Below are 27,094 nucleotides of genomic sequence, written 5' to 3'. Positions count from 1 at the left end.
CTAATAACTAGTGTAACGCCATATATATATATATATATATATATATATATATATTGTGAATTTAAAATTCTCTCCACTCATGAGGGACTCTTTAAGTTGTCCTCGCATGTGGAAGATATTACAGGACATATGCAACTGCTAAAGCACACATTTCACAAAAGAAACTTTTTTTTTTCCCACAATCTTCATGCATTGCAAATTAATATCACACAAATAGCCTATTGGAGTTGTGGATCACAGATTCATATGATATTATCTACGTATATAAGCAGTCACTTCTTCTTTTAGGCTTTGTTTGGAAGCCTACATTTAAGGTAGGAATTCTTTTTTTTTTTTGGGTGTTCGGAACCAAAAGAAGCGGTGGAAAACTGGATTTTGTTTTCTGCAACAATAAGTCAGGAGACTTGAGATTTGAGAAAGGAAAATTTACCCCTTTTGTTTGTCTCATCTTCTTCTTCAATTCGGCCATGGAGCTCCGAGAAATCGGTACCACTGATCCTCCATTTATCTTCTTCTTCTTCTCCATATCGTCTCGAGGCTTCCAAATCTACTGGCAATGGGTTGTTTCTGCGAGCTTCATGTCTTATGTATTTCTCCTCTATTACTTCCAAGTTGGAAGAAAGAGCTTTCTTAAATAAGCTCTCATGTTCTCTCGCCAATCATATTCATAGTTGTTACCTTTATAAGATCACAGGGAATACTTGGGCCTTTTTAGTTATTTATATTTGGGGTGTTTGTTCAGTGTAAGAATAAGAAATGTGGTCAGGCAGTATTTTCGCTCAATTTTTTTATTTTATTTTTTGAAAATGCTTTTTTTTTTTAAATAATGGATGACAGTTTTTGGTCCCTTTGGATAAAACAAAGCTTTGGTTGTCATTAGTTATAAAAAAAAAAAAAAAAAAAAAAAAGCAAGGAAAATTATCTCCAAATTTGTCATTAGGATGTTTTATTACGATTCAATCATGCCACTTGTAATTTTTTATGGATTATTTTTCTCGTCAAATACATATCTTCATATTAGATTTATTATACGAGTCCATACATACTTTCAGTCAAAACTCGATTTTAACATCAAAATGCAGAAAATACCCTTAAATATTGGAAAGAAATTTTTTTTAAAAAAAAAAGGTAAAAGAAAAATCTCTAGAAAAATTGTTTCTGTTCTTGACTAAGAAAACTTAAATATGCACATTCAAATCCAATATATGAGTGTGTGACGGTGTCTAGTCACAACTTCCAAGTGCATCAAAATCATAAACGTAAGAAGAGCGAAGAGAAAGAGACAATGTGAAGATTTTCCAAACTTCCAAAAGGAACCATATAGTCCAAAAAGCATAGCAAAACAAATCACACATACTAAATTATGTCATTTTCAACGGTGAGCTTTATTTCATCTATCGAAGCTTTTCGCAATATGGAATTTCCCACTGTGGTGTGCTTGCATTACAAGGGAAAATGAGCCTTGCACAACTCAACATGCTCAAGGAGATCTAAACCGATTTGATTTAATCTGAAATGGAAAAAGCCTCGAGCATTCTTTTGCATTCTTGGCGAAAGAAGAAAAAAAGAAAAAGAAAACACAACAGGGGGAAAAAGTTGGAATGGCAGGAATATAACGTAGAGAAGAAATCACTGACGGCCATCTTTCTCAAGTTTCTCAATTTCTTCACGGTGCTTTCTTTCTGCCTCTTGCAGTTCTCTCTCAGTATCCTCCTCTTCTTCGATCTGATCAAGATCATCAAATTCCTTGGCTGCTGACATCGCACTCACCACAGGGTCTCTTAGCTCAGATATAAGGCCACCACCAACTTTGTACTCTTCTTCGTCCCCGACCAAGAACAATCGTTGGTCAGGACCTGATGCCATTGGAATATCAACTGCCAGTAGCTTCATGTCATACTGCACATACAATATCACACCAGCCTTAGACACACAAAAAAAGGCCGTTTGCAACTTTTCCTTAGTTTCCATCACAGCATCGGTTCTTTCCCTGTAGATTTTGCTTTACACATGGGTAAAATGTAAAATACTTCCTGATATCTATGCCCTGATTTATGTTTACTTCGGCCTTGTCATATCCATGGTTAGACTTTCAGAAATAAAGGAGCCACTAATCCTTTTTCATGCACAGTATCTTATAGTATGTTAATCAGAGAAGGGGGATAAATGATCACAATCATGTCTGAGTTTTCACGGTTTATACTCCAGTATTTTTGCTTTCTTGAACGTGCTGGCTTAAATTCATTGCTCTACTAGTAACTAGAGTAATAACGTTTTTTTTTTTAATCTTTCCAATGAATTAGTGTAACAGCGATTGACAAGCCATAAAGCATATGAAAACAATTCTGTCCACTCATGAGGGACTCCTCGATGTGGAAGATATTACAGGACAGACTATGGAGGCCGACTGCAACTGCTAAACCACACATTTCACAAAGAAACTTTTTTTGCAATCTTCATTTCTCCACAGTACAAGCCTAATGGATAAATTCAGTGTGACTTCTGTTCCTATTTGGCCTTGCACAAGCCAACAACACAACAGATACAAGAACACATGCATAGTCAAGAACTTAAACAAGTTATAAGGCAGAGTCTATATATGAAAAAACAGAGAAAGAAATAGCTTAGAACAGAGGGAAACCTGGCCTTTTTTCTTCTTTACTTCAACACTAACCAGACCCTTTCTTTCAGAACCTCGAATTGGGAAGATGAGAAAACATCGCTTGCTCCTAATTCTTGGTTTAAAATTCTTCACAGTAAGTCCACCGCCTGACGTTACATAGGCCCTTAGATCCGATCCCGAAAGAGGGGCTCCCATAACCTCAAGAATCCCAGCAGATGTGTTGAGCTTCCTCATGGCAGTTCTATAAACTCTATCAGGGTTAATTGTGAACCTCGAGCGGACATAAAGGCCCTAATAATAACAAAAGAGAAACATCCCTCAAATGGCAAGCAATCCATAAAGCATGTTTCTGTATCAGTCCATCCACATGCACTGCAAATTAATATCACACAAACAACACAGCCTATTTGAGTTGTGGATCACAGATTCACATGTTGCAAATTTACAATACACTAATTTTGGATATGTTGGATTAAATTCAAACTAACCATGAAAGAACTGAAAAGAAACTTTTGTCTTAACTGCTAACAATTCACCATGCCTGCAGACCTACTGTAGCAGTGATAAACCCAAAAATCACAAATCTCATAAATCCAAAGAACGGGGTAGTAAAATATCCTGATTAATAAAAATCAAAGGAGAATCACTACCAAGACCTAAAATTTAGGTGCAAAGGACGATCTTTACACTTAACCTTCAGGCGTGTCACTATCAAGAACTAAATTTTCACATGCAAAGAACACTTGAGCGTAAAACTGTGAAATTTTCCATACAAGTAATCAGCAATTAACAAACTATACAGAAACCTTCGTCTTAATTGCTAATATATTCACCATTCTTGTCGACTTAATATCAGTGATAAACTCGAAAATTACAAATCTCATAAATCCAAATAATGGAGCAGCAGTTAAACATTCTGATTAATAAACTACAAAGGAGAATCACTATCAACTATCAAGACCTAAAATATAGGCGCAAAGGATGATCTTTATGCTTATAATCCTCAGCCGTCTCACTATCAAGAACTAATTTTACATGCAAATAACTCTTATTAAAGCGCAAAAATCTGAATTCTCCACAGTAGTAATCAGCACTTAGAGAATCACAAACAGAAAATTCAAACCAAATGAAAAGGCGGAACTCACAGCAAAAGCGACGATAGCAGAGGACAAAGCGAGAAACCCATACTTGGCCATTCCTTCGGAGAATCCGACAAAGCTGCTGGCGATTCCGAACATGATCCTCCACAACAAAGCGCACGCCATTACAGCTCCGGCGCCCAAGAGGAAGAGATAATTCCTCCTACAGAACGCCTCAATCTGCAGCCCCAAGGCCTCCCGGTACCTCGAGAAGGTGGCGGCGACGGCTGAGGCCGGCTTCTCGAAGATCTTTATCTGCAGCCCCAAGGCCTCCCGGTACCTCGAGAAGGTGGCGGCGACGGCGGAGGCCGGCTTCTCAAAGATCTTCTTGGCGAAATTGGCATTGCCTTTGCCCAATTCCGAAGCCCTAAAGGAGAAGAACCGGAGGCCGAGTCCGGCGCCGGACGAGAACGCGTGAGGATTGGTCCGGTGAGTCGGACTAGCTCGGGGAAGGAAGGCATTGGACGAACCGGATGGTCGGAACCGGTTGGGAGCTGCGGCGGAGTGGTGGGCCCGGAAGGGTGGAGAGGGTTTAGGGATTTGGGCGTGGTTGTGGAGCCTGAGAAGACCTTGGACGATTCTTGACGAAGGTTTGGACATAATTTTAAGGTTTTTTTTTTTTTGAAAAAGAAATGGAAATTGGAGATTTGTTAGATTCACCAAATGCACAAACTCAGATCAATGGAGAATTTTTGGAAGGTTTTGGGTTTATACTACTCTCTAGTAGCGAAAGACTTTGTGCTTCTTTGAGCTTATTATTGAAAATTGACTTAATGCGATAACTCTTTCTCTCTCTCTTACCAATAATATTACATTTCTGACATGATCATTCTTTTCTTCTTCATATGTATGTTGAGAATTGAAGATCAAAATGCTAGAAAATCAAGCTTAGAGGAGATGATGGAGAAGGTAGTAGCATGAGAAAATCAAAACCTTAAGAGCCAATTTGTCAAAGCACGAAAAGTTTAAGGGCAAAGGTGCAAAAAAAGCCAAAGGAGAATTCTGACGCGTGTAAGCTAGAGGCTGACGTGGCATTTGTCATCTCCCACCAGGCGTAGAGCCTCTTCTTCCAATATAACCTTGGCGGCCGATCACAAGGAGGGAATAATCTGATTACTGGAACGGGGGAAAATATGAAAATCCATTACGTTCCTTGTTTAGAAGACAACTACTCTTACTTGTGAGTAAATAATAATCTTCCGTCCTCTCTCAATTTCATTTCTTCTCCATAGATTTCTCTGGTTTTTTATTTTATTTTATTTAAAGGTTTGGGTGAATTGCTTGCAGGATTATTGATGAGAGCACCAAGGAAGCGGCGGTGGTGGATCCTGTAGAACCCGAGAAGGTTGTCGGCGTTGCTCAGCAACATGGAGTTCTTCTCAAGCTTGTCCTCACCACTCACCACCACTGGTATGGATATTATTCTTCTTTTATTTATTATTATTGTTGTTATTTATTTCTATTTATCTATTTTGTTTGAATTGGCTGTAGTTTCTGCATATTTTTGTAATGTTATTGTATGTTTGGTAGTGTTTGATCGAAAACGTACGTGAGCTTCTTTTTTAAGTAATCTCGAAGCCCTCTGATTGGATTCCTCATTAAGGGCTATAGTTGTAGATTGTTGATGTGCATATCTGATTTTGGTCATGATATAAAAATGTGAACTTAACCATCTAAGGTAAAGTGTTGTTGACATGGAAGAACATTCAATTCTATTCATATATTAGGGTGGGTGTGTTATTTTCCCAACTCAAACTTTTTTAATGTGAGAAAATACTGTAACAAAGAAGTTGAATTTGACTTTTTGTGAGTGTAAAAAACACTGTAGCAAAGGAATTTGAGTTGTAATTTGAATTTTGAAAAGAACAAGGTCGAATCATTTGCAAGTTGGACTCTAAACTTTTTACTTTTGACATTTAGGACCTAGACTATCCTTGGCAATGTAGTCCAATTGATGGCATACATCAATTAACAAACGGAACATAAGGTCCCAAATGCAAAAGCAAAAGTTCAGGGTCGAACTTGCCAACCAATGGAAAGTTTACAATGCATTTTGTGCAAAAATTGTGGGGGACACATCTATTAATTAAGGTCCATTTGCTATTAGATCACAAATGCAATGGATTTTTAAATTTGGAGTCTCATTTATCAAAATTTAATTTCAGGGTCCAAGTTATCAAACACTGATAAATTCAGGGTGCACCAATGCACACAACCCTTATGAGCATACTGTTCTTTTAATGAATATTTTTAATAGGGATCATGCTGGCGGAAATGAGAAACTGAAGCAATTGGTTCCTGGGATTAAGGTGTATGGCGGTTCTAAAGACAACGTAAAGGGATGCACAGACAGTGTAGAAAATGGTGATAAGATTTCACTTGGAGCTGATGTTAATATATTGTCGCTTCACACACCTTGGTATGATTTTGTTCTTATTTTCTGCAAAGATCTTCTACGTAATTAGCACATATATAATCATTTTCTGGCTTCAATGCTAACCTGAGCAGGGAAGCATTTTGTGCGTGTGGATAGATGATTGGAAGATCGATTGGGCACAAATTTCTCTCACTTAAAAGTTGCAAAGTTTAAGCTTAGAATCCATACTGCAGTTCATTTGTTGTTTTTGCTCTTAACTTCTCTTGAATGCTTTTAAGATTTTGAAACCGGTCGGTCTGTTTTCTGCGCCTAAAACCCTTTGGTCTAATGGCATAGGGAGGGGGGTTGGGGAGGGTTTTGGCTGGGGGTTTGTGGGTACTACCCACTACTCGTAATCTTTGTTTCAGTCTTTCTTTTTTTCTGCTTTTGAATTTGTTTTGAAGCCAATAGCATGTTGCTTCCTGATAGTCAGATTCCCAATTTCTTTATCTTGGTCGAAGATTAAATGCTCTGGATTATTTTGGGAACAATAGAATGATTTGTTTGATAATATAAGATTTGAATCCTTAACCTGGCTCGATAGGGAAATTTTGCTGGACGCTAAAAACCTCCTTGAAATAACTTGTGATACTTGTATGCCACTCATAGAACTCTACTGCTTGATGGTTTGTTACTTTGTTTAATGGATAATTTGGAATTATTCTTTTGCACATGTTTCATTTTTGTTCTCAACCATATTGTTTCGTGGTCTTCTCACTTCAGCCACACTAAAGGTCATGTAAGTTATTATGTGACTAGCAAAGAGGGAGAGGATCCAGCTGTTTTCACTGGAGACACTCTGGTAAGATTTGAATGTGTATTGTACTTTATTCCTTTTCCTCCTACTGTGCAGGAAATGATAAGATGGCCTAGCATGCATCATTAAAACATAACATCTTTCTTTGTCATGTAAAATTCCCTACTGAGACCTTGCAATTCCTTTTCAATCAGAATGCATATAGGAAATTAAAATAATTAACAGCTTTAGATGGGATACTGGTATTATTTTGGAGATAGGTCATCTACCAGCCAAAAGAAACAGTATAGGTCATCTGCCAGCCAAAAGAAACAGTATTTTCATCTACGGTGAAGTTGATGCCGCATCAGTTGCTACATATATATTAATTCGTTTAGAGCTTGGAATATCAAGTACTTTTTTCCACAAAAGAAACGTTTTAGATTAGTGGCCTGTGATTATCTGATTGATTGAGTTAGGCAGCGAATTGAGGCCATTTCACTATATGCAGTTCGTTGCTGGTTGTGGGAAATTTTTTGAAGGAACAGCTGAGCAGATGCATCAGTCTCTATGTGTGACTCTAGCTTCATTGCCAAAGCCAACCCGAGTTTACTGTGGCCATGAGGTAAAAGAGGATTGAGCCTTTTTTTTCCCCTCTATCTTCTACTTGTTCAATTTTGGCGGGCAATCTTTATTTGGATACTTTTACATTTTGCACATCTGCGCTAAAATCTGGAGAAGTTCGTTAATCTTGATGTTATTCAGTTCCCTGACTTATGCTTTTTTTTTTTTTGGGCGCCTAATTACCTTTCAACTTCTTTATCTTTCAATCTGAAAAGATCCAATAACAGATGCTGCTCTATTTATTGAAAATAAACTTTACGAGCAGATAACTATCAGATATTTATCATAGCAATCTTATTAGTGAGCCTCATCCAAATGTGAGCTAGCATAACACTTACGATTATCGAGAAACATAGGTCTCTTGTCCATATAACGAGATATCAAGAAACATAGGTCTCTAGTTCCATATAACGAGTTATTTATTTGTGTTTTCCGCATAGTGCCAACCCTTCTCTTCTAAAAGAAAGTGCCAATTTTGTTTTATGTTGCTGCAGTATACAGTGAAGAACTTGCAGTTTGCTCTTACAGTCGAACCAGATAATGCGAGGATACAGCAAAAGCTATCGTGGGCACAACAGCAGCGGCAAGCGGGCCTCCCCACAATTCCATCGACCATCGAGGAGGAGCTGGAGACAAATCCATTTATGCGAGTTGATCTACCCGATATTCAGGTTCACATATTCTACTTATACCTATATTTGTTTGGTGCTCATATAACACCTTATGGCAGATTCAGGATTATTCATTGCATATCTTAGTCTGCAATATAGATTGTTTACAGTTAAAACCATTTTCTTTTACAGAAGAAAGTCGGATGCCACTCTGCTGTCGAAGCCATCCGGGAGATTAGACGGCTGAAAGACAATTGGAGGGGCTAATGACCACCCGGATAAATGCTCTGTTGCTTTGTCTTCGAAAACCAGGAAGCGGGTTTTATAAATCTTATGCAAAATCTAATGCACCTTTTTCTTACTTTCATGGATTTGTGGAAGTAGTGTCCTTTTGTGTCATGTATGAGAGTGTGAGGAGTGGAATGTTCCTGGGAACGCGCTTTTTGGCGTGCAGAAACTTAACGTGAAACAAATGTCTATGTCCTTCAATGCTCGGAAATTGTTGGCTCCCCTCTTGTTTGCTCTGGACAACTTTCTTGGCCCTTCACCAGTCAACCACTGGATTTCAGATTGTTTCTTGCTTACCACTTCAAGTCTTCGCAAATATACCTTAGGGGGAATAAATAAATAAATAAATGAAGAAGAAGAAGAGATAATTTTATGATTGGATATTGAAAAAATAGTGCAGTTACAAATTTCCATCACATTTTGATAAAATTACGCCTAATTATTATATTCTTTTTTAAAGGGATTTTTATTCAGGTATTGATTTTAATATGTTTTTGTTAGTTTATTTTGAATTTTTTTAAGGAAAATAGTAGAAAATAGGCCAATATGAAAACCTTAAGAAAGTATATAGGCTAATTTTTAGTTATAAAAATTAATAGGCCATAACTTGTCGGTTCATAATCAGATAAGTTATGGACAAACTTGTCAAGTTATGGTTCATAGCCAGACAAGTTATGGACAATTATGGATAATAACTTGTCAAGTTATGGTTCATAATCAGACAAATTATGGACGAAAATAGTAATTTGGCCTATTTATTAACTTATGTAAACTATTAGCCTATTAATTTTAATTCATCTCAAATCTTGGTCTATTTTCCTCTTTCTCTTTTTTTTAATTGTGGAATTGAAGTTTTAACTTTCGACTTTAGAGTGAGGTATGAAATTACGGTTAGTTTAGTTTATGTTTTTTTTTTTTTTCTCTTTTTTGTTTTTGGTGGAATGAATTTGATTTTTTTTTTTTGGTGGAATGATTTTAATGTAATTTGATACTCGTTACCAAAAAGGCAAAAACCAATAATTATCAAGCCATACGCGCAAACCATGTTAAAATAAAGGGTCGTTGAAGCCATTACGCGCTAAATGTGATTTTGTATGGTTTTAAAGCCGGCGTGGGAGAATAAGTCAATACAATAAATACAAAAAATCAAAACAAAGAAAAATGGTCAGAGAAAGACGACAACCAATTGCGTATAGACATTATTAATTAGCAAAAAAGAAAAGGCTTTTTTTTTTGCTGAATAAAAAAAAAGGCTTGAAGAAGAAGAAAAAGCAGGATGAATGACGTTGGACCAAAATTTCCAAACGGCTTCTTGTTTCCATTGGCTACTTGAGATTTTACCGTGCGAGCAATCGCAGGGAGTATTAATTCTAGCTAATTTTATTATGTTAAATGTAATATGAACCGTTTGATTGAAATCCAACAGCGGCCACGATCAAAAGTCTCATGAAGTTTATGGTGATGGGACCCTACCTTAATCCCCCTGAAGAACAATATAAAACGAGCACTTGGATATTTTCTATTTATATAATAAACAAAAATAAAACAAATGAAAAAGCATTGACGATCTAGTGCTTTGCTTGCGTGTCATGTGTTGACTTAATATTGTTCAACGGTCGACTATTCGCCTTCCATTCCCATTTCTCGCTCCTCTTTCTCTCTCTTCCGTTTTCCTCCTTGATTCGTTTCTGCCTCCTTCTTCTTCGTCGTACTGCCACTGACGTGATCGTTTCTGTGAAAGACGCGAACTTGAACAACTGTTTCTTCCGTTGAGTTTCTTTGCCAATCGACGATGGACGACGATGAAACTTGCCGTTTCGTATCTCTCTTCCTCGCCTGATTCTGTTTCTTGTCGTTTTTCCAACGTCGGTTTCGCTTCTCTCTTCTTAAATTCCGGTCCTTTCTGTTACTCTCCCTCTCTCACTCTCTCTCTAACCGATCACAAAACAACAAATTTTGAAAAGAGGAGCGAGAGAGCTTCGGCGAGGTGGTGTAATGGAGGCTTCAGGTAACGCCTCTGATCCCTACGCGAATCTTTCTCCAAATACGCGTGGTGGCGGAATTGGCGGAGTCGGCGTCGGCGATAGTTCTCGGAGAGGTCTTGGCATGTTGCAGATTCCTGCCCTAAATATCTTGCAATCGCCATTGTCGTTCGTGTTGGAGTACTCTGGGATAGTTCCAGCGAGGTCGGCGCAGCGCGAAGGTGATGGAGTCGTCGCGGTCAACGGAGGTGCGGTTGCCGCTCCCGATTCGCCGCGTATTTCGGTTGAGAACTGCGCCGGCACGAGCGGCAGCGGCGGCGATTCCGCAGAGGTTTCGATTCGGATTATCGGCGGCGGAGAACAGGAGGAACGCTCCGCGCAGTCGCGAGGGAATGACGGAGGAGGAGGAGAAGGTTGTGCAAACGGGGATGGTGGTGGTGGATTGCTGAGGATGTCGGCATCGGATGATCAGCCGAGTTCGGCCCGAAGCGACGTCGTGGCGGCGGCGGCGGAGGGCGAGAGAACGCCGTTGGTGCCTTCTTCGCCTTCCGCTGCTGTTCCCGGGAATCCGCAGCAACAGAATGATGATTCTTCTTACCAGAGTTACGACATTCATCAGATTGCCAAATGGATTGAGCAGATTCTTCCGTTTTCGATTCTCTTGCTGGTGGTGTTCATTCGTCAGCATTTGCAAGGTACTGTTATTTTTTTAATCTTCATTTTCGTGCAAACGATTTTCTCGTTTGTGGTTGGTTCAAACAATTTGTTCTGCATGAGCTCAAATTGGATCAAAACTCAGCTTCTTTTAGCAAATTATTTTAGTGCTAGAAAACGGAGTTGACCTTTTCGGGTTCGAGTTGCATCCATATGATAATTTGAGATTTAATGTATAAAGAAACCATTATATTGTAGCTTCAAGATTGAGACTTTAGCTATTTACCAGCCAAGATTAATGCGCTTGTTACTGAAAAAGTCTGCTTTAGGACAAATTAGGTGCCCATCAGTCCTAGCATTGATGCACGTAACTTGGTTCATTGAAAGACACATCTGTGGTCGAAGGTTTTGACGGTTTGTTGGGAGGATATAGAAATTACAGTGCAAGGGAACTGCTGTTTCCTGGTTTTGTATGCAAAAGATTTTCGAGTCTATTATGCTGATGATTGGGAGGACTATATAAACGACATGGAAATAGACTTATGGGGGTATATTCGAGTCTCAAGGAGATTGCTTCTTAGTATGCAAAAGATTTTTCTCCCTCCGTGTCAATTTTATCATTTCTATTTCTAGTAGTTTGATGCAACGTTGCTGTTATTATATTCTCACTTCTGAGTCCCACTTCCCCTATGTGCACAAGTTGATAGCATGCTGATGTTGTGTTATTTAACATGAGTGTTCTAGTTTTCCTTTTTCATTCATTTTTTAATTTTCATTTGAATTGTTTTAGTTTTATTTTTATTTTTATTTTTTTGAGAGAAATTCAGGTTTCTTTGTCACGATATGGATATCTGCTGTCATGTACAAATCAAATGATATTGTTCGGAGGCAGACTTCTCTAAAGGTGTGTCTTCAGAGTGTTAAGTTTTTATTTGGCTGACCTAAGTTCCATTATATCAGATAAAGAGACTGAATAGTTGTTGATTTCTACAGGGAGAGAGGAAAAGTTTTATACTTGCTGGCATTTTCATCGCTTTTATGCTTCATGTAGTTGGTATTTACTGGTGGTTCCGGAATGATGATCTTTTATACCCACTGGCCATGCTTCCTCCAAAATCAGTACCACCTTTCTGGCATGCAGTGTTCATTGTTTTGGTTAATGGTATGGAATTTTTTCTTTCATTACAAGTTATACCAAAAGATCTGACTTTTAAGATGGGGATGGAACTTCCAATAGGGAATTTAGTTCTCTGAGTTATCTTAAACCCCTATTCAATTATGTTATTGTCTCATATATAGTTTGGCATTGTCTAAGTTCTTTAACTTTTTAAATCATGTGCTTTCATTTAAAAAAATAATAATAATAATTAGGATTTCTATTGCGGTTGGAGAATTTTTTTTCGACAAATCTATATGCCAGTTTTATGCCTTCACTGTTTCCTTGTCCTTGATATTTATTTCCAAGACTAATGCAGTTGGATTATATTCAGATACATTAATGAGGCAGGCAGCAATGGCAGTCAAGTGTTTGGTACTTATATATTACAAGAATGGGAGAGGCTATAACTTCCGTAGACAGGTAAAATGGCATAGTTTATTAGAAATTCCCATAAAAATGTTACGTGAACTGTAGCTCTCAGTTCTGGTAGTTATCAAATTTTCTTTTCTAGTAATTTCTAGTGATTATCTATATGCTGATAGTCATCTCATTCTGAAGGGACAAATGTTAACCCTGATTGAGTACACACTGCTCTTGTACCGTGCTATGTTACCAACACCTGTTTGGTATCGTTTCTTTCTGAACAAAGATAATGGAAGCCTCTTCTCGTCACTAACTACGGGATTGTATTTGACTTTTAAGCTTACATCTGTTGTTGAGAAGGTAATGCAATATCCATTCGTGTGTGTGTGCGCATGCGCATTTGGGTTTCTTTTTTTTTTTTTTTAATTATTATTTGCTATTATTGATGCATGAGACGACAATGATGCATTTTTTGGCGCTGAAATTTATCATATGCTGTCTTTAACTTATTTATGTTGCTTTTTAGGTCCAATCCTTTTTATCTGCTGCAAAGGCATTATCACGGAGGGAAGTAAATTATGGGTCTCGTGCCACACCAGAACAGGTTAGTATGGGGCAGTCTAGTTTTGCTTAAATTTACTTCTTGTTTTTTTTTTTTTATACAACACGGGATTAAACCTGCAACCCCCACCCAAATCCCACCCCACATTTTGCTTAAATTTACTTAATATGCTGCATTCTCCTGGTTGTTTAAGAAATCAAAGTGAAATGTCTTTTGATACTTGGCTTTTAATATAAGCTCATAAATTGGACGTGAGAAAATTTGTTACTCTTCTCAAGACTGTTTCATGAGTTGCCCTCACGATGTCTGGCACGTTTGTCTATGATGTTGTACATTGAGGAGCTTGCAACTAAGATTAGTTCACCATTCATAATTAGTTCGAGACATTTCACTTAACATCATAACCGAAGAACCAAGCTAGTACTTCTGGGTGTTATTCTAAGCTTTGTGACTTTGACCGAATCAACAGTGGTTAACAGTAAAAAACTAATTAATAATATGATTATGGGGTATCTGATATGGCTAAGTACTCAAGAAGGTTGTAGTGAGCTCCATGCCTAGAAAGAAGGAAAAAAAAACAATAAAAAAAAAAGATCAAGATCAGGTGCTGACAGACGTCATGTCTACATTCTCTTGTTTGTGTATAGTTACACATAGGTAGTGGTATTCCTATGGCTAAAATTGTTTGCTTCACATTTCATAAAATAAATAAATAAATAAATAATAATTATGAAAAAATGTTTGTTTCATGTACCTATTAACTGATGCAACCTAACTCGGATTTGATTCCAGGTAAGTGTAGCCGGAGATCTTTGTGCTATTTGCCAGGAGAAGATGCATTCTCCGATCTTATTGCGCTGTAAACACATCTTCTGTGAGGACTGCGTTTCAGAGTGGTCAGTTTATGCATTCTGTTTCTCATCTTCAGATTTTATTTATTCACAGTTTGGTATTTCAAAGATAAGTTTCTTTCTTTGCCAAAGATTGTAAGAGCATATTTTTGAGCATCAAGAGCATTAACATGTGGAGTCATAGACAATACGTAGGCCAATGATACAGAATGACAAAAGGAAAGATCTTTTGTTATATCATTTTTTTTAGTGAAATGAGCTTTTGTTACGTTGGTTCTTGTGCAAATCATAAGAGTTTGAGTATCAGAAATGGATATAGCCTACCAAACGTTGATTGTTTCGAGGAACTGGACATGAATAATATGGAAGTTGCAGTACATGATTTTAGCTAAACCAGAGTTTTAGCGTGTCCTAAATTATAATTTTTCTTTATTTTTGCGGTTCAATTGATGCAGTTACTAATTATTTGTTTAATGCTTTGACTAATAGAAGATTACTTGTCTTTCAGGTTTGAGAGAGAGAGGACTTGCCCTCTATGCAGGGCTTTGGTTAAACCTCCAGATCTACGAACATTTGGAGATGGATCAACAAATTTGTTGTTTCAATTGTTCTGAAATCAAAGATCCCTGTTTCGTAACACAAGCAGCCTTCTACAACGGAGCCATTTCCTGGCATCGGCAAATCTAATATATACTTGTTACATTCTCTCATCATTAAGTTGCCTCCAGAATAATCAGATGGAAGGTACCATCAGAATCTAACATGAACTGGTCTGGGAACATCGTGTTGTCACCGTCACGTCCGAATGTCCGAGTGTATCCAAGGTGTTTTCAAGCTTGGTCAATCCTCAATACAGATAGATTGTTAGCTGAATACTGAATTTTCATCCACAGAGACTAAATTTTGTTATGCACGGAAATACATCTACCATTTGTGAATTTTTTTGTAAATATATATTTATAGATGCATATAAAATGTCTTGCTTCCATTACACCAATTTTCTCACTTGCATTTACCTTATATGTGTATGGCTTCATGCATCTCTCCGCTGAAGTTCCTGTTTTCCAAGTCAAAGGAGTTCTTTTTGGTAATATATGCAATAGCAGGTTATAAGTTCAGAATCTTCGGGCGGGTACTCTTTTTTTTTAGATTTCCATTAACTATGGTAATTCCGTTTAGCCTTTTGCAGTATTTTGAGTGTTTTAACGGTTTCTTTGAGGAGTGCACTGAATAGAGAAGGAAGTTGCGGAAAAAGCCCTTGTGAGATGGTCAATCAAATCTGTCAGTGTTGCCCAGGTCTTGCTATTATTTTTCTGAGTTTTCCCTTTCCTGTTTTCGTTGTTTACCTCAACGAAGTAGGAATCTCTTTCCCCTTGTCATTGCTTTTCCACCATGCCTAGGAATTGTAGACTTGGTTGGCGGGCCCTGAGGCCGGCTAGGATTGTGCATTTTTCTCTTGATATTGGAATGTACGGGATGTTAACTTTGCACCATTCTGTATGAATTGTCGAAACATGCACGTGGTAATGTTGTGTTGGGAGCAGGGGAGTAGTAATCTGCATTTCTAATGCATTTTTTAATTTTCACATGTCTTGGGCACTTTGAAAATCTCTCCACACAAACTTTACAGAGTGACACAGCAGAATTGAATTTCTTTTGACCTAACTAATATGGTTTGATAACAAGAATCTCTCTTTTTTTTTTCTTTTTTTTTTTTGTTTATTGGCACGAGAATGTACTATATAAGAATTAGTTCCAGTAAGGGAGGAGTAGGACCTCTCTTCCAGTATGGTCAGTTTTGAGTAAGGGAGGAGTAGGACCTCTCTTCCAGTATGGTCAGTTTTGAGTGTTGAATCTAGTTAAAATATATTAGATTAAAAAAATATGCAGAATAGATAGTTTTTTATACAAATCTGGCGGCTGAAACATGAGCTTTTCAGTAGTTTATTTTTTTAAGACATACAGGAGAAATTCTCATTCTCATAAATGAATAATGTTTTAAGTTGTTTACCTATCCGGATGAAAGCCGGGATCAGAATTGTGCATCACAAGGACACTGGTGGTCCAATAATATGTCAGGCTGTTGCTCCCCATTGTAGATGAATGTAAGGATTAAGCAGCAACTTTGTCATCTCTGCAGATCTTCATACATCTGTTAGTGCTCAAAAGTAAAACAAAAACAGCTCATCAATTTTTCACACTTGGTGGTGGAAAACAGTAGTATGTATGTCCTCATTTTCCTTACAGCACCACTCAAGAAAAACATTACTTTTGGGACCACGAAATGACAACCAAAAACCTCTTCTTCTGTGTAATGGAATTCAATTTCATCTACGGTGTTGACTACTTGATTCCCATAATCTACGTCATTACCATTTTGGTTTTAATGACTTTCTTCTACTCCTTTCAGTTTTTTGGTTCTGGGTTTTACTGTTTGATCTTTTCCCACAAATGGGCATGTTTAAGATTCTTAATTGGTTTAATAATAGTCTCCAAACAGTGACATTTTGGTTACTGCACTTTTAATTTAGATATATTTAGTCTCTGAGTTTCTATTTTTTTAATAGTTTTGATCCCTAAGAGTAAAATTAACGAACGGTTTATGAGGTTTAACCAGTCAAAAAATAAAAATTTAGAGCCTAAATATGCCTAAATTAAAAGTTCAAAGACTAAAATGACTCTGTGTTCAGAGTTATGACATTTTGGTTACTGAACTTTTAATTTAAACATATTTAGTCCCTGAACTTTTATTTTTTTAATAGTTTTGATTCCCAACAGTAAAATTAACGAACAGTTTATGAAGTTTAACCGGTCAAAAAATAAAAAATTTACATTTTGGTTACTGAACTTTTAATTTAAACATATTTAGTCCCTGAACTTCTATTTTTTTAATAGTTTTGATTCCCAACAGTAAAATTAACGAACAGTTTATGAAGTTTAACCGGTCAAAAAATAAAAAATTCAAAGATTAAATATGCCTAAATTAAAAGTCATGGGGCTAAAATGGCACTATGTTCAGTGTTGTTAACCTTTCTTAATTTTCCTGCAAAAAAGTACCCTAACATGCAAAAACAGAACAGCAAATTTCAATTGCTGGTGAAATCAGAGTCTCTAGTTTTTGAGCAAACTATGAAGTGACGTAGCACGAGAATCAAGCTGAGCCAAATTGCACAAAGGACTGCCCGTGTTTCTTTGCCCACTATCACGTTTGTTGCTGATACCAAAGCTAAGCAAAGACTTTTATTATAATTATGGGAGGAGTATATATGATGGCAAACAAGACTTTGGGAACGCACGGAACAATGTTGGGCTACATGGAGCACTCTCTGCGATGCAGATGACTACAACTAAGGAAGCAAACATTTATGGGCGTTTGGACCTGAAGTATATCTCTTTTAGAGAGATTATATGAATTTAGGCCCCGTTCATTTCGTTTATTCAAGTTTAAAATTTGAGTTTTGTTACCGTAAAAAGCTCTCAGAAACAGTCACATCTAACTTTTTTATTACAGTAAAAAATTCTCACACAACATTACATCTCAACTCTAATTAAAAACTCGAATTAACGAACCGAACGGACCCTTAATGTTGCACTTAAGTTAAGACTTTTGCTAGATCAGATTTTGTTATAATTAGTGATGTGACATCATTATCTCATCCACTCCTAACATTATTGCAAACCTCCATTCTGCGGAAGACAAATCTATTCGTGATATTATTGTTTACATACACCACTCACCATAATAGGATTGACTCGAATCAAAAAAAAAAATTTAAAAAGAAAAGGGAAGATCATTACCACCTACCAAATGACATTTTAGTTACTCTTGTCAAGAAGTATCCTTTCAAGCATAGTATTTACATATTCCTATATTGAGCGGCAAATCCTGGACCACAGAATTAAAAGAAAAAGGGTAAAAAAAAGATATTTAAAAGATAGGGGGTACCCCCTATGTATCAGTCCAATTCCAACAGTACTTATAAAAAAAAGGTACTATTGGGAGAATGACTTTTTCTTTAACCTGACATGAATCAATTGGCTTATTTTCCTTCTTTTTATTACAAGTCAAGCCTAGTCTACACATACAGATATCCCCATACTGTTGGTGAATCAGTATTTTATGAGTTAAATAACACAGTAAAATATTGTTCGGGATGGCAAATTATTTATCAGACGAATTTAAAAATATAAATGTCTTGTCAATTGGCGTAAGAAGTTGGTAAAGAACTAACATGTGAGAGGACTGATTAAATCAGGAGTATTCCTCTACGGATTGTTATTATTCTGCTAATATATAATTTTACCTGAGGGCTAAGAATATAACAAGATACGCTTATCCAAAAAAAAAATAATAATAAATAACATGGTACGTAATATTTACTTCTATTTTCCCCTAGTAAGTACATAATCACTACAGTAAGAGTCGCCAAAGGACTTCGTGAAAATATAGGTTGAGACGTATTCTGGTCGTGCCCTAAAAGTATTGAACACATCTCTGGAGTAAGGTTACGGTACATTTTATTGTTTTTTGAATGGGGCTACGAGGCGATATTCTTAATTGGAAATTTTTGTTAGTTGCTGCATGGCTCACATCATTTCCTTTTTCATTGAGGTTGAATTATGAATAGAAAATATGCAATTTATGTGTGTATAAGTGAAAAATTAGGTAAACTCCAATGGAATAAATACGTAAAATGTATTATATAGCACAAGGGACGGATAGGAAATATATATATATATATATATTTAAGTAACTGTTGGGATTTATTTTTCAATTTGTGTATTGATTGTAATCGGATTTGATTGGCATTATTTTGGAAATGTTTTGCTGAGATGATTACGTTTGGAAATGTCTATGCAGCTGGCAAGTTTCTTTTGATATGTTTCAAAAAATCCAGAAACTTGTTTTAGTTTCTATTTTTCTATGTCAACCATTGATTCAAAGATGAAAAATTGATTTGATTGATTCTTGATTGAGATTTCATAGCTGAATGATCTTCCTATGTTGCCTAAGAATGTGTCCAGGTTCGTTTATCAGTTTTGGGAAGATTTCAGAATTAAAGAAGATTGATTCGTCTGGTTTTGAGAAAGTTGGCCGTAACATCTATGTTGCAGTGTTGTTGCAACATGATCTGCAACAGATGTGGTTCAGCGAATTAATTGAAGATGTGTCAAGCTATTCACAGCTTGCTTATTTATTGAATGAGTCTCTGGAGTAATTGGATGCCTCTTGATGAGTTTTGGCTGGGTTGTGAGATAGGGATGAGCACTTGTATTGAGTGAGATGATTTGAGTGTTTTTCGGGAGAAAAACTTTGTTGGAGGGATTCCAATGTTAAAAAGTCGAGGGGATCTCGCTGTTCAAGTCCATTAGGAAATTGCAAGTTCATAGGTGTCTTCTTAGAGAGGGAGTCTCGGGTAGATTAAGTCCAATTGAATTGTAAAAGAGTTCTTAGTGGATTGTTCATCATCTGGGCGTGGCCCCGCGGAGTAGGGTGTTACCGAACCGCGATACCATTTCTCTCGTGTTCTTTTATTTTATGTCTCTACATTATTCATATTGTCTTATAAATTGTTAAAAGACTAAATCCGGTACTAACAATTGGTATCAGAGCGGGTCACTGACGTGTTTTCGGTGAGGTCCTGGTGTACTGGTTGATTTTGCAGGAATGGATGTCTTGAGAGAAGGAGGATTTGTGAACAAACCACCGCTTCTGGAAGGTGTCAATTACCCCTATTGGAAGGCTCGCATGAAAGCTTTTATTTAAGCTATTGACAAGAAGGCATGGCGATCTATCTTAACCGGATGGCCTGATCCAACAACTAAAGATGATAAAGGCAATTCCGTCCCTAAGCCAGAAGAGAAATGGTCCAACGATGAGGACAAGCTTGCAAACAGTAATTCAAAAGCTTTAAATGCCATTTTCAATGCTGTCGATGTTAATCAATTTAAATTGATTTCCACGTGTGAAACCGCAAAAGAAGCTTGGGACATTCTTCAAACTGCACATGAAGGCACAGATACTGTAAAGGCTTCAAAGCTTCAAAAGCTCACAACTCGCTTTGAACGTTTACGAATGGAGGAGGATGAGTGCATTGCTGATTTCAACTCAAAGCTTTGTGATATTACCAACGAAGCCTTTGCCCTTGGAGAAAAATATACTGACGTCAAATTGGTGAAGAAGATCTTGAGATCACTTCCGGCACGTTTTGCTTACAAAGTGACAGCCATCGAAGAAGCAAAAAACGTGGAGAAGATGAGACTTGATGAACTCATAGGTAATCTTCAAACCTTTGAGATGAACTTTAAGGCTAAAAAGAAAAGTAGAGGCATTGCTCTTAATGCAGATTATGATGATATGTCCACTAAAGATGAGACCGACGAAGATGAGGACTTGAGTGAGTCTCTTACTTTTCTCACCAAAAAATTCAATGAAATGCTGAGAAAGTTCAACAAGAAAGGGAGATTTGGAGAGAATTCAAAGAACAAAAATTCTCAAAAGAAGAATTTTAATTCTTAACGGTTTGAAGAGAAGAAAAGAAAAGAGGGAATACAATGCCGATAATGTGAAGGATTTGGACATGTTCAAGCGAAGTGTGCAAACACTCTCAAGAAGAAAAATAAGGCTACCACGGCGTCATGGAGTGACGATTCAGACGAAAATCAAGAGGATGCAGATGATCACACCAGCAATTATGTGGCTTTCACTGTAAGAAATGAATTCTCGGATAAAAATTTATTTTTCACTGATAATGTTGTTACAGAGTCTGTTGCAACAGCGTCTGCAACAACCTCTGGTGGAATTGTTGATTATACAGATTTCGGGGATGAAACTGAAGATGACAGTGACGATGATGACCTAAGCTTTAGGAAGATTCAGGAGGCTTATAAGAAGATGTACAGTAAATGGCTTGTTGTTTGCAAACGAAACAAATCACTTAAAGATGAAGTTGGTGTCTTAACAAAGGAAAGAGATGAATTGAAGAAGGCTGCAACAAATTATGAAATCTTGGCAACAAAGCATCAAGGAAAGCTTGCTGAGACTAGACTCGAATTGGAGCAGACCCAGAAGAATTTAAGGATGCTAAACTCGGGCACATCAAAATTGGATCACTTACTCTCACAACAAAAAAACTTGTGGTGATCATTCAGGCCTTGGCTACAAGGGTCAAGAAATTTCTGGGAATACCGTCTTTATGAAAGGAGCCACCGCTACTATGATGCAGTCTTTTAAAAAATCTTGGGTAAGATTAGACAAGAAGTTTGTTGTAACAAGGCAAGCAACAAATAGGTTCGTTCCTATTTGTCACTATTGTAATTTACCTGGCCACAATAGACCTAGATGTTACAAATACTTGAATGCTTTAAAAAGAGGTATGATTATTAATCCATCAAATTCCGTATTCACAAGAAGGACACCTAAAGCAAAGATTGATGTGCAAAATAAATTTCCTCGACGTGTGTGGGTAAGGAAATCTGATTTAAGGTGTCTTGGGGCTTATACTTCTTTTAGAGCATGTACTAATAAATCTGAGTATTGTGGTAATGGTCACTTCAAGTTTTTGATAGGTGATAAAAGCAATATGCATCGGAGAATACCATATTCAGGGGGAGTATGACTCGTGGAGGATTCATGGGGAGCAATTTGCAGGAAGGTGTTGCTCATTTTCTAGAATGTTTGGCTTATTTTTGTCAAAAAGGGGGAGTAAGTAGTCTAGAGACTTGATTGGTGCAAAAAGTATTGTGTTTTAGTTGCTATTATTAGTTTTGCCAAAACAATGCCAAAGGGGGAGATTGTTGGGATTTGTTTCCCAATTTGTGTATTGATTGTAATCGGATTTGATTGGCATTATTTTGGGAATGTTTTGCTGGGATGATTACGTTTGGAAATGTCTATGTAGCTGGCAAGTTTCTTTTGACAGGTTTCAAAAAATCCAAAAACTTGTTTTAGTTTCTATTTTTCTAAGTCAACCATTGATTCAAAGATGGAAAATTGATTTGATTGATTCTTGATTGAGATTTCATAGCTGGATGATCTTCCTATGTTGCCTAAGAACGTATCCAGGTTCGTTTATCAGTTTTGGGAAGATTTCAGAATTAAAGAAGATTGATTCGTCTGGTTTTGAGAAAGTTGGCCGTAACAGCTATGTTGCAGTGTTGTTGCAACAGGATCTGCAACAGATGTGGTTCAGTGAATTAATTGAAGATGTGTCAAGCTATTCACAGCTTGCTTATTTATTGAATGAGTCTCTGGAGTAATTGGATGCCTCTTGATGAGTTTTGGCTGGGTTGTGAGACAGGGGTGAGCACTTGTATTGAGTGAGATGATTTGAGTGTTTTTCGGGAGAAAAACTTTGTTGGAGGGATTCCAATGTTAAAAAGTCGAGGGGATCTCGCTGTTCAAGTCCATTAGGAAATTGCAAGTTCATAGGCGTCTTCTTAGAGAGGGAGTCTCGGGTAGATTAAGTCCAATTGAATTGTAAAAGAGTTCTTAGTGGATTGTTCATCATCTGGGCGTGGCCCCGCGAGTAGGGTGTTACTGAACCGCGATACCATTTCTCTCGTGTTCTTTTATTTTATGTCTCTACATTATTCATATTATTTTATAAATTATTAAAAGACTAAAACCGGTACTAACAATAACTATTGCCTCAATCATTTCATGAGGACTGTAGACATGACTTTGTAAGGATAAACATGTCTACTTTTTCAGAACAGTTACACAATGTGAAAGAGCAAACTTTAGTGGGAAAGTTAAGGAATTCTAGATCAACCACATAGTCATATATAGAATTGATCACAAATGAAATGAATGGTAAAGGAATTGTTAGAATCTTCAACTGAAGTGAGAAAAAGATTGGTATAATATAAGCAAAAGAGATCATCATAGAAAGAGAGATATGTCATCATATCATATATGTTAGGTGTCATGGTTGTTGGTTGTCGCCCTACCATAATCTTATTGTCCGAACAAAGCACATTAAATACATGAATATCAATATCAATATTATTTATTTTTTTAATTTTTTTTTGGGTAAATTATTATTTTTTAATTATTGCTTGGGACAATATGGTCAAGGTTACCAAAAGAAATAGCAAAACATGGCTCCACTTAGGATATATATATATATATTGCTAGGCTAATCTCATTATAAAAGCGTTAAAAATCACATGTTGTAATTACTATTCTCGATTTTTCAACCTTGTTACAAAAAAAAGGCAACTTAAAAATAAAAAAAATGCAACTTAAAAATATGTGATTCCTGTCGTCCCCCAAAATTATTGGCTTATAAATTAGTAATTTGTTAAAATTTGACCCAAAAATGATCCAATTGTAAATGCAGACATAATTTAAAGAAAATTTTATATAGATTCGACTTCATCATAAAGTGTTTGAGTTAATCCTACTAAAAATAATCCCAAATTCCTCACTTTATTAATTGAAAAAATGACCTACATGCAACTTGTGGCCAATAATTTAAAACTTATTTACTCTTCCAATGTTGTTATGTTTTCACCCAAGTACTGTTGTGTTTTTAGGGAAATCTACAGAGAGAGAGAGAGAGAGAGAGACTAATTTTCATGGTACTTGCTAGCTTTTTTAACATTATCTGCTAGAGTATCACCTGAAGACAGGAAAAATGAAAACCCATTCCTCTCCTCCCCCACCCTATGCCCTATTTCTCTCTCTCTCATTCCTGTGTTAGATTTCTTAAGATTTTGGAGTCGCTTTCCTGTCTCTGACTCTCATGGAGATAGTGACCCATCATCTCCTCTACATTAAAAAAAAATAATTTAAAAGCAAAAAGGAAAAGAAAATAACTTCCTCTCTTTCTTATTCTGGGCAAGTCATTTTTCCTCTTTAATTACCCCCATTTATTTATTTATTTTTTGTGCTATATATATTCTTATTTTCTTCTAATATTTTCCATTTATAACTTGTTATTGCCATAAAAATATGAGAAGTAGTACTACTAGGGTTTTCAGCAATATGGCAGCACTTAAACTTTTAGGGTTTCAAGAAATGGAGGACATTTCCAACATAAATTGTACCAACAGTTACAGTTAAGTTTTACAATCTTTCTGTCTATTGTATATATATGTCACCCACTCAATTATTGTCATATAATTTTTTTATTATTTTTTTCCTCAACCCATTTTCAGATCGATTTACATATAAATATGCTCTCTTTGTTTTGCCCTTTGAAGACAGTTTTACACTGATTATTGTCAAAGGTTTCTACGTTCCAGGGCGCCAGCACACGCATATATACATATAAATACATACATGTATATATATATATATATATATACATGCTCTCAGATGTGTTTGGGTTGCTGTAGGTTTTCTTTTGCTTTCGTTGAGCTTTCAACATCAGTTCTGCTCTTTAATTTGATGATCTATATATCTCTTTCAATTTAAACTCAAAAGCCTTAATTCGTGATCTTTCAGCAAATGGGTTTTCCTTTTCTATGTCTGTTAATCTGAGCGAGTTATTGTTGGGGCTATAATTTGTTAGTTCAGTACTTAACGGCCTTCTGAAAAGAAAGCGGATATTATTGATGCTGTTGCGTGTGGGATACATGTACTGAAGTTATTTACTAACTAATCTTTGCTCTGTTGTTGTAAATATTTTTAATTTCTTTCTAGTTTTTCTTTTTCTTCTTTTTCTTCCTTAATTTTGTTGGTATTATATATATGTTATCTTGCTCACACAGGACAGCTTCATGAATAGTTCGTCAGTCTTTTTATTATTATTATTATTATTATTATTATTATTTTACTTCTTTTAGTATGTTATTAAACGGCAGATTGTCTCAATTATAGACATGAGGTTATATTAATTTGGTTCAGTACTTAATTTGGATGAGTTTCATATTTCATGGCTACTAATGTTTGATATCATTAAGCCAACTGTAATGAGCCCATATATTCAGGAAGTCTTAGGGTAGCATTATTGCTGTTATATTATTAGCTTCAGTTAATTGGATTGATGACATATATTGCTATATATGAACAATAATGTTAGTTTGGGTCACTAATGATATATATCGGGAAAGGAAGAACTTCTTGTTCTTGTTCTTTTTTTTTTTTTTTTTTTTTTGCAATAATTTGTATATATGTGCGTGTGTTTTTGTCATGGATATATAATGTATATTAAGATCATTTATGTTGTAACTTTTGTATAACATATGATATTGCCGATGTGCTTTTCACTTTGATTCCTTCATGTCCGAATGCTAATGATGATGTGGGCATTTTTGGAGATCATGGGTACATGTTTACAGTTCATCTCTCTACTTGCATTAGCTCGATGATTGAGTAACTAATCACTTCACTTTTGATGTATGATTTCCAGAATTTGGTTTCCCTTTTTGATTGATAGATCCCTGATAGCTAGTGGGGTTGTTGCACTCTATATATCACTTTGTACCTGAATTGTATATACTTGTAAACTGATATATATATATATATGTGTGTGTGTGTGTTTGTGACTCATATATATATATATATATATATACACACACACATTGTATATATAACAGCAGGGATGCATGAAGAAATGGAGAGTGAGAGCTTTCCTTCAGCCCACTCATGGATAGGACATAATGGGTTGATGAAGTGACTGCCGACTCATTCACTCAAGCACTTAGTAGAGAAAAAAGCAAAGGAGAGATTCAATACTTTTCTACTGTGATTGTGTGAATGAAGCGGGAGATACTTTGCATCCCTCTTTCTCTGTGCTTGGACTGAAGGGAGCTCCTCCTTTCCATTGCCCTCCATTTTCTTGTGTTTCTAAACCAACCTATATATATATATATATATATATGCACTATAATATCTATTCATTTCTATACCATTTATCATGTCATCGTGATATTGATTTATTTTATTATTTATTTTTGTTAGCTAATATTCATGCTTTTGTTCTTCATGATATAGATGTATCTGATCCTAATTGCTCTTCATCAATTATTATTCCTTTTCTTGTTCTTCTTAGTAAACAATAATTCTCTCGCAAGCAGCTCGGCCATGATGGTCCAGGTATATGAGTGTGTGTACATTTTCTGACAAGCAAATTGATTGCACCTAGCTATTACCCACTTGGTAGTACTTTTTTACTTTCCATGGCAAAAAATAAAAAAAAATCATACTAACAAAAAAGAAAATCCAGGAATAAGTGAATAACCATTTTCTCACATCATCATCTACAGTACTTACTGATAAGTGAGCGGCTTTTAAAGACAAGTACACATTTCTTTTCTTCTACGTGTTAGTTATTTAATAAGCTAGCCATTTGAACTAGCTAGGGCCATAATATACATGTGAGTTTTGTATATTCTTTTTTCATATCTAGTTCCAATACAACAAAGCACTGCTTATTTCCTACTAGTACTCTAGCTATAAATAGCTAGTTGCTCTCTCTCTCTCTCTCTCTAACTAATTCTCTCAATTGGGTTTAGCCCGACATAGAAAAGGTGAACAGCTATAGGGGTCTGTGTTGGGCTTTTCCAACTCATTGCGCTCTTTTATCTTTTTTTTTTTTTTTAACTCACACTTTCCATCGCTGATTGCTAAAGCTTTTTAAGCAGGTTGTCGCAGAGACCAGAGAGTACCCACCAATATTCCCTTGAAGCTTGTTTCCCTGCTTGTTATAGAAAGCATCGCACTTTCCACTTTGTTGGCCATTTTGTACCATGCATGTGATGATGCGTTGCTTACCTAGCTCCAATGAGATCAATTTGAGTTATATGTATGTATGTATGTGTATATATATATGTATATGGTGTCATTGTTTCCAGCAATATATATATATATATATATATATATATATTACATGGTCATTGAATTATAAGATATAATATTATAAGCATACTTTTTTTAATATAAAAAACGCATATTGCAAACAATTACATGTAACATACATGTATTCGCATGCATTTACATGCGTACATTCCTTGCAAGATAAAAGCAATTTATATGCATGTATAAATATATATTCCATATATTTTGCATAAACATTGTTGACGGTAAAAATCTATCAACAGAATAATATCAAATTTTTAAACGATTTATGTGAATTA

The 27,094-nt window shown here is 36.1% G+C and overlaps 3 protein-coding genes and 1 long non-coding RNA gene across 4 annotated transcripts; 3 read left to right on the top strand and 1 right to left on the bottom strand.

Moving 5' to 3' along the window:
* Window positions 1-1,366: 1,366 nt before the first annotated feature.
* On the bottom strand, window positions 1,367-4,713 carry LOC21400138. The gene is made up of 4 exons (XM_024173944.1): window positions 4,043-4,713; window positions 3,769-3,967; window positions 2,642-2,914; window positions 1,367-1,899 (listed from the first exon to the last, which is right to left on the bottom strand). Exons 1-4 carry the CDS (start codon window positions 4,360-4,362, stop codon window positions 1,630-1,632), a joined length of 1,062 nt encoding a protein of 353 aa, XP_024029712.1. The 5' UTR covers window positions 4,363-4,713; the 3' UTR covers window positions 1,367-1,629.
* A 131-nt stretch (window positions 4,714-4,844) lies between these two features.
* On the top strand, window positions 4,845-8,680 carry LOC21400137 (hydroxyacylglutathione hydrolase cytoplasmic). The gene is made up of 7 exons (XM_010110874.2): window positions 4,845-4,942; window positions 5,050-5,172; window positions 6,020-6,181; window positions 6,902-6,980; window positions 7,426-7,539; window positions 8,033-8,209; window positions 8,342-8,680. The coding sequence occupies exons 1-7, from the start codon at window positions 4,896-4,898 to the stop codon at window positions 8,414-8,416; spliced, it is 777 nt and encodes a 258-aa protein (XP_010109176.1). The 5' UTR covers window positions 4,845-4,895; the 3' UTR covers window positions 8,417-8,680.
* Window positions 8,681-10,079: 1,399 nt separating this feature from the next.
* Window positions 10,080-15,128, top strand: LOC21400136 (RING finger and transmembrane domain-containing protein 2). Its single transcript, XM_010110873.2, has 8 exons — window positions 10,080-11,114; window positions 11,901-11,977; window positions 12,067-12,235; window positions 12,564-12,652; window positions 12,791-12,955; window positions 13,122-13,199; window positions 13,950-14,053; window positions 14,517-15,128. The coding sequence occupies exons 1-8, from the start codon at window positions 10,433-10,435 to the stop codon at window positions 14,620-14,622; spliced, it is 1,470 nt and encodes a 489-aa protein (XP_010109175.1). The 5' UTR covers window positions 10,080-10,432; the 3' UTR covers window positions 14,623-15,128.
* Window positions 15,129-23,964: 8,836 nt separating this feature from the next.
* Window positions 23,965-26,760, top strand: LOC21411384. Its single transcript, XR_002903320.1, has 3 exons — window positions 23,965-24,072; window positions 25,953-26,054; window positions 26,603-26,760. It is a non-coding gene; the product is annotated as an uncharacterized LOC21411384 (long non-coding RNA).
* Window positions 26,761-27,094: the final 334 nt, after the last annotated feature.

Source organism: Morus notabilis, unplaced genomic scaffold, assembly GCF_000414095.1.
Source record: "Morus notabilis unplaced genomic scaffold, ASM41409v2 Scaffold223, whole genome shotgun sequence".
NCBI lineage: Eukaryota > Viridiplantae > Streptophyta > Magnoliopsida > Rosales > Moraceae > Morus > Morus notabilis.
Note: the sequence above shows the minus strand (reverse complement) of the source record. Positions and strands in the feature narration are given on the sequence as shown.

Excerpts from the sequence above, each read along its gene's own strand:
- LOC21400138 (XM_024173944.1), bottom strand. The coding sequence starts at position 4,362 with ATGTCCAAACCTTCGTCAAGAATCGTCCAAGGTCTTCTCAGGCTCCAC. Across the intron at positions 2,915-3,768 it reads CTGCTATCGTCGCTTTTGCT|GGCCTTTATGTCCGCTCGAG; the intron begins GTGAGTTCCGCC and ends TGTTATTATTAG. Across the intron at positions 1,900-2,641 it reads TAAAGAAGAAAAAAGGCCAG|TATGACATGAAGCTACTGGC; the intron begins GTTTCCCTCTGT and ends TTGTATGTGCAG.
- LOC21400137 (XM_010110874.2), top strand. The coding sequence starts at position 4,896 with ATGAAAATCCATTACGTTCCTTGTTTAGAAGACAACTACTCTTACTT. Across the intron at positions 7,540-8,032 it reads GAGTTTACTGTGGCCATGAG|TATACAGTGAAGAACTTGCA; the intron begins GTAAAAGAGGAT and ends ATGTTGCTGCAG. Across the intron at positions 8,210-8,341 it reads TTGATCTACCCGATATTCAG|AAGAAAGTCGGATGCCACTC; the intron begins GTTCACATATTC and ends TTTCTTTTACAG.
- LOC21400136 (XM_010110873.2), top strand. The coding sequence starts at position 10,433 with ATGGAGGCTTCAGGTAACGCCTCTGATCCCTACGCGAATCTTTCTCCA. Across the intron at positions 12,956-13,121 it reads TTACATCTGTTGTTGAGAAG|GTCCAATCCTTTTTATCTGC; the intron begins GTAATGCAATAT and ends GTTGCTTTTTAG. Across the intron at positions 14,054-14,516 it reads GAGGACTGCGTTTCAGAGTG|GTTTGAGAGAGAGAGGACTT; the intron begins GTCAGTTTATGC and ends CTTGTCTTTCAG.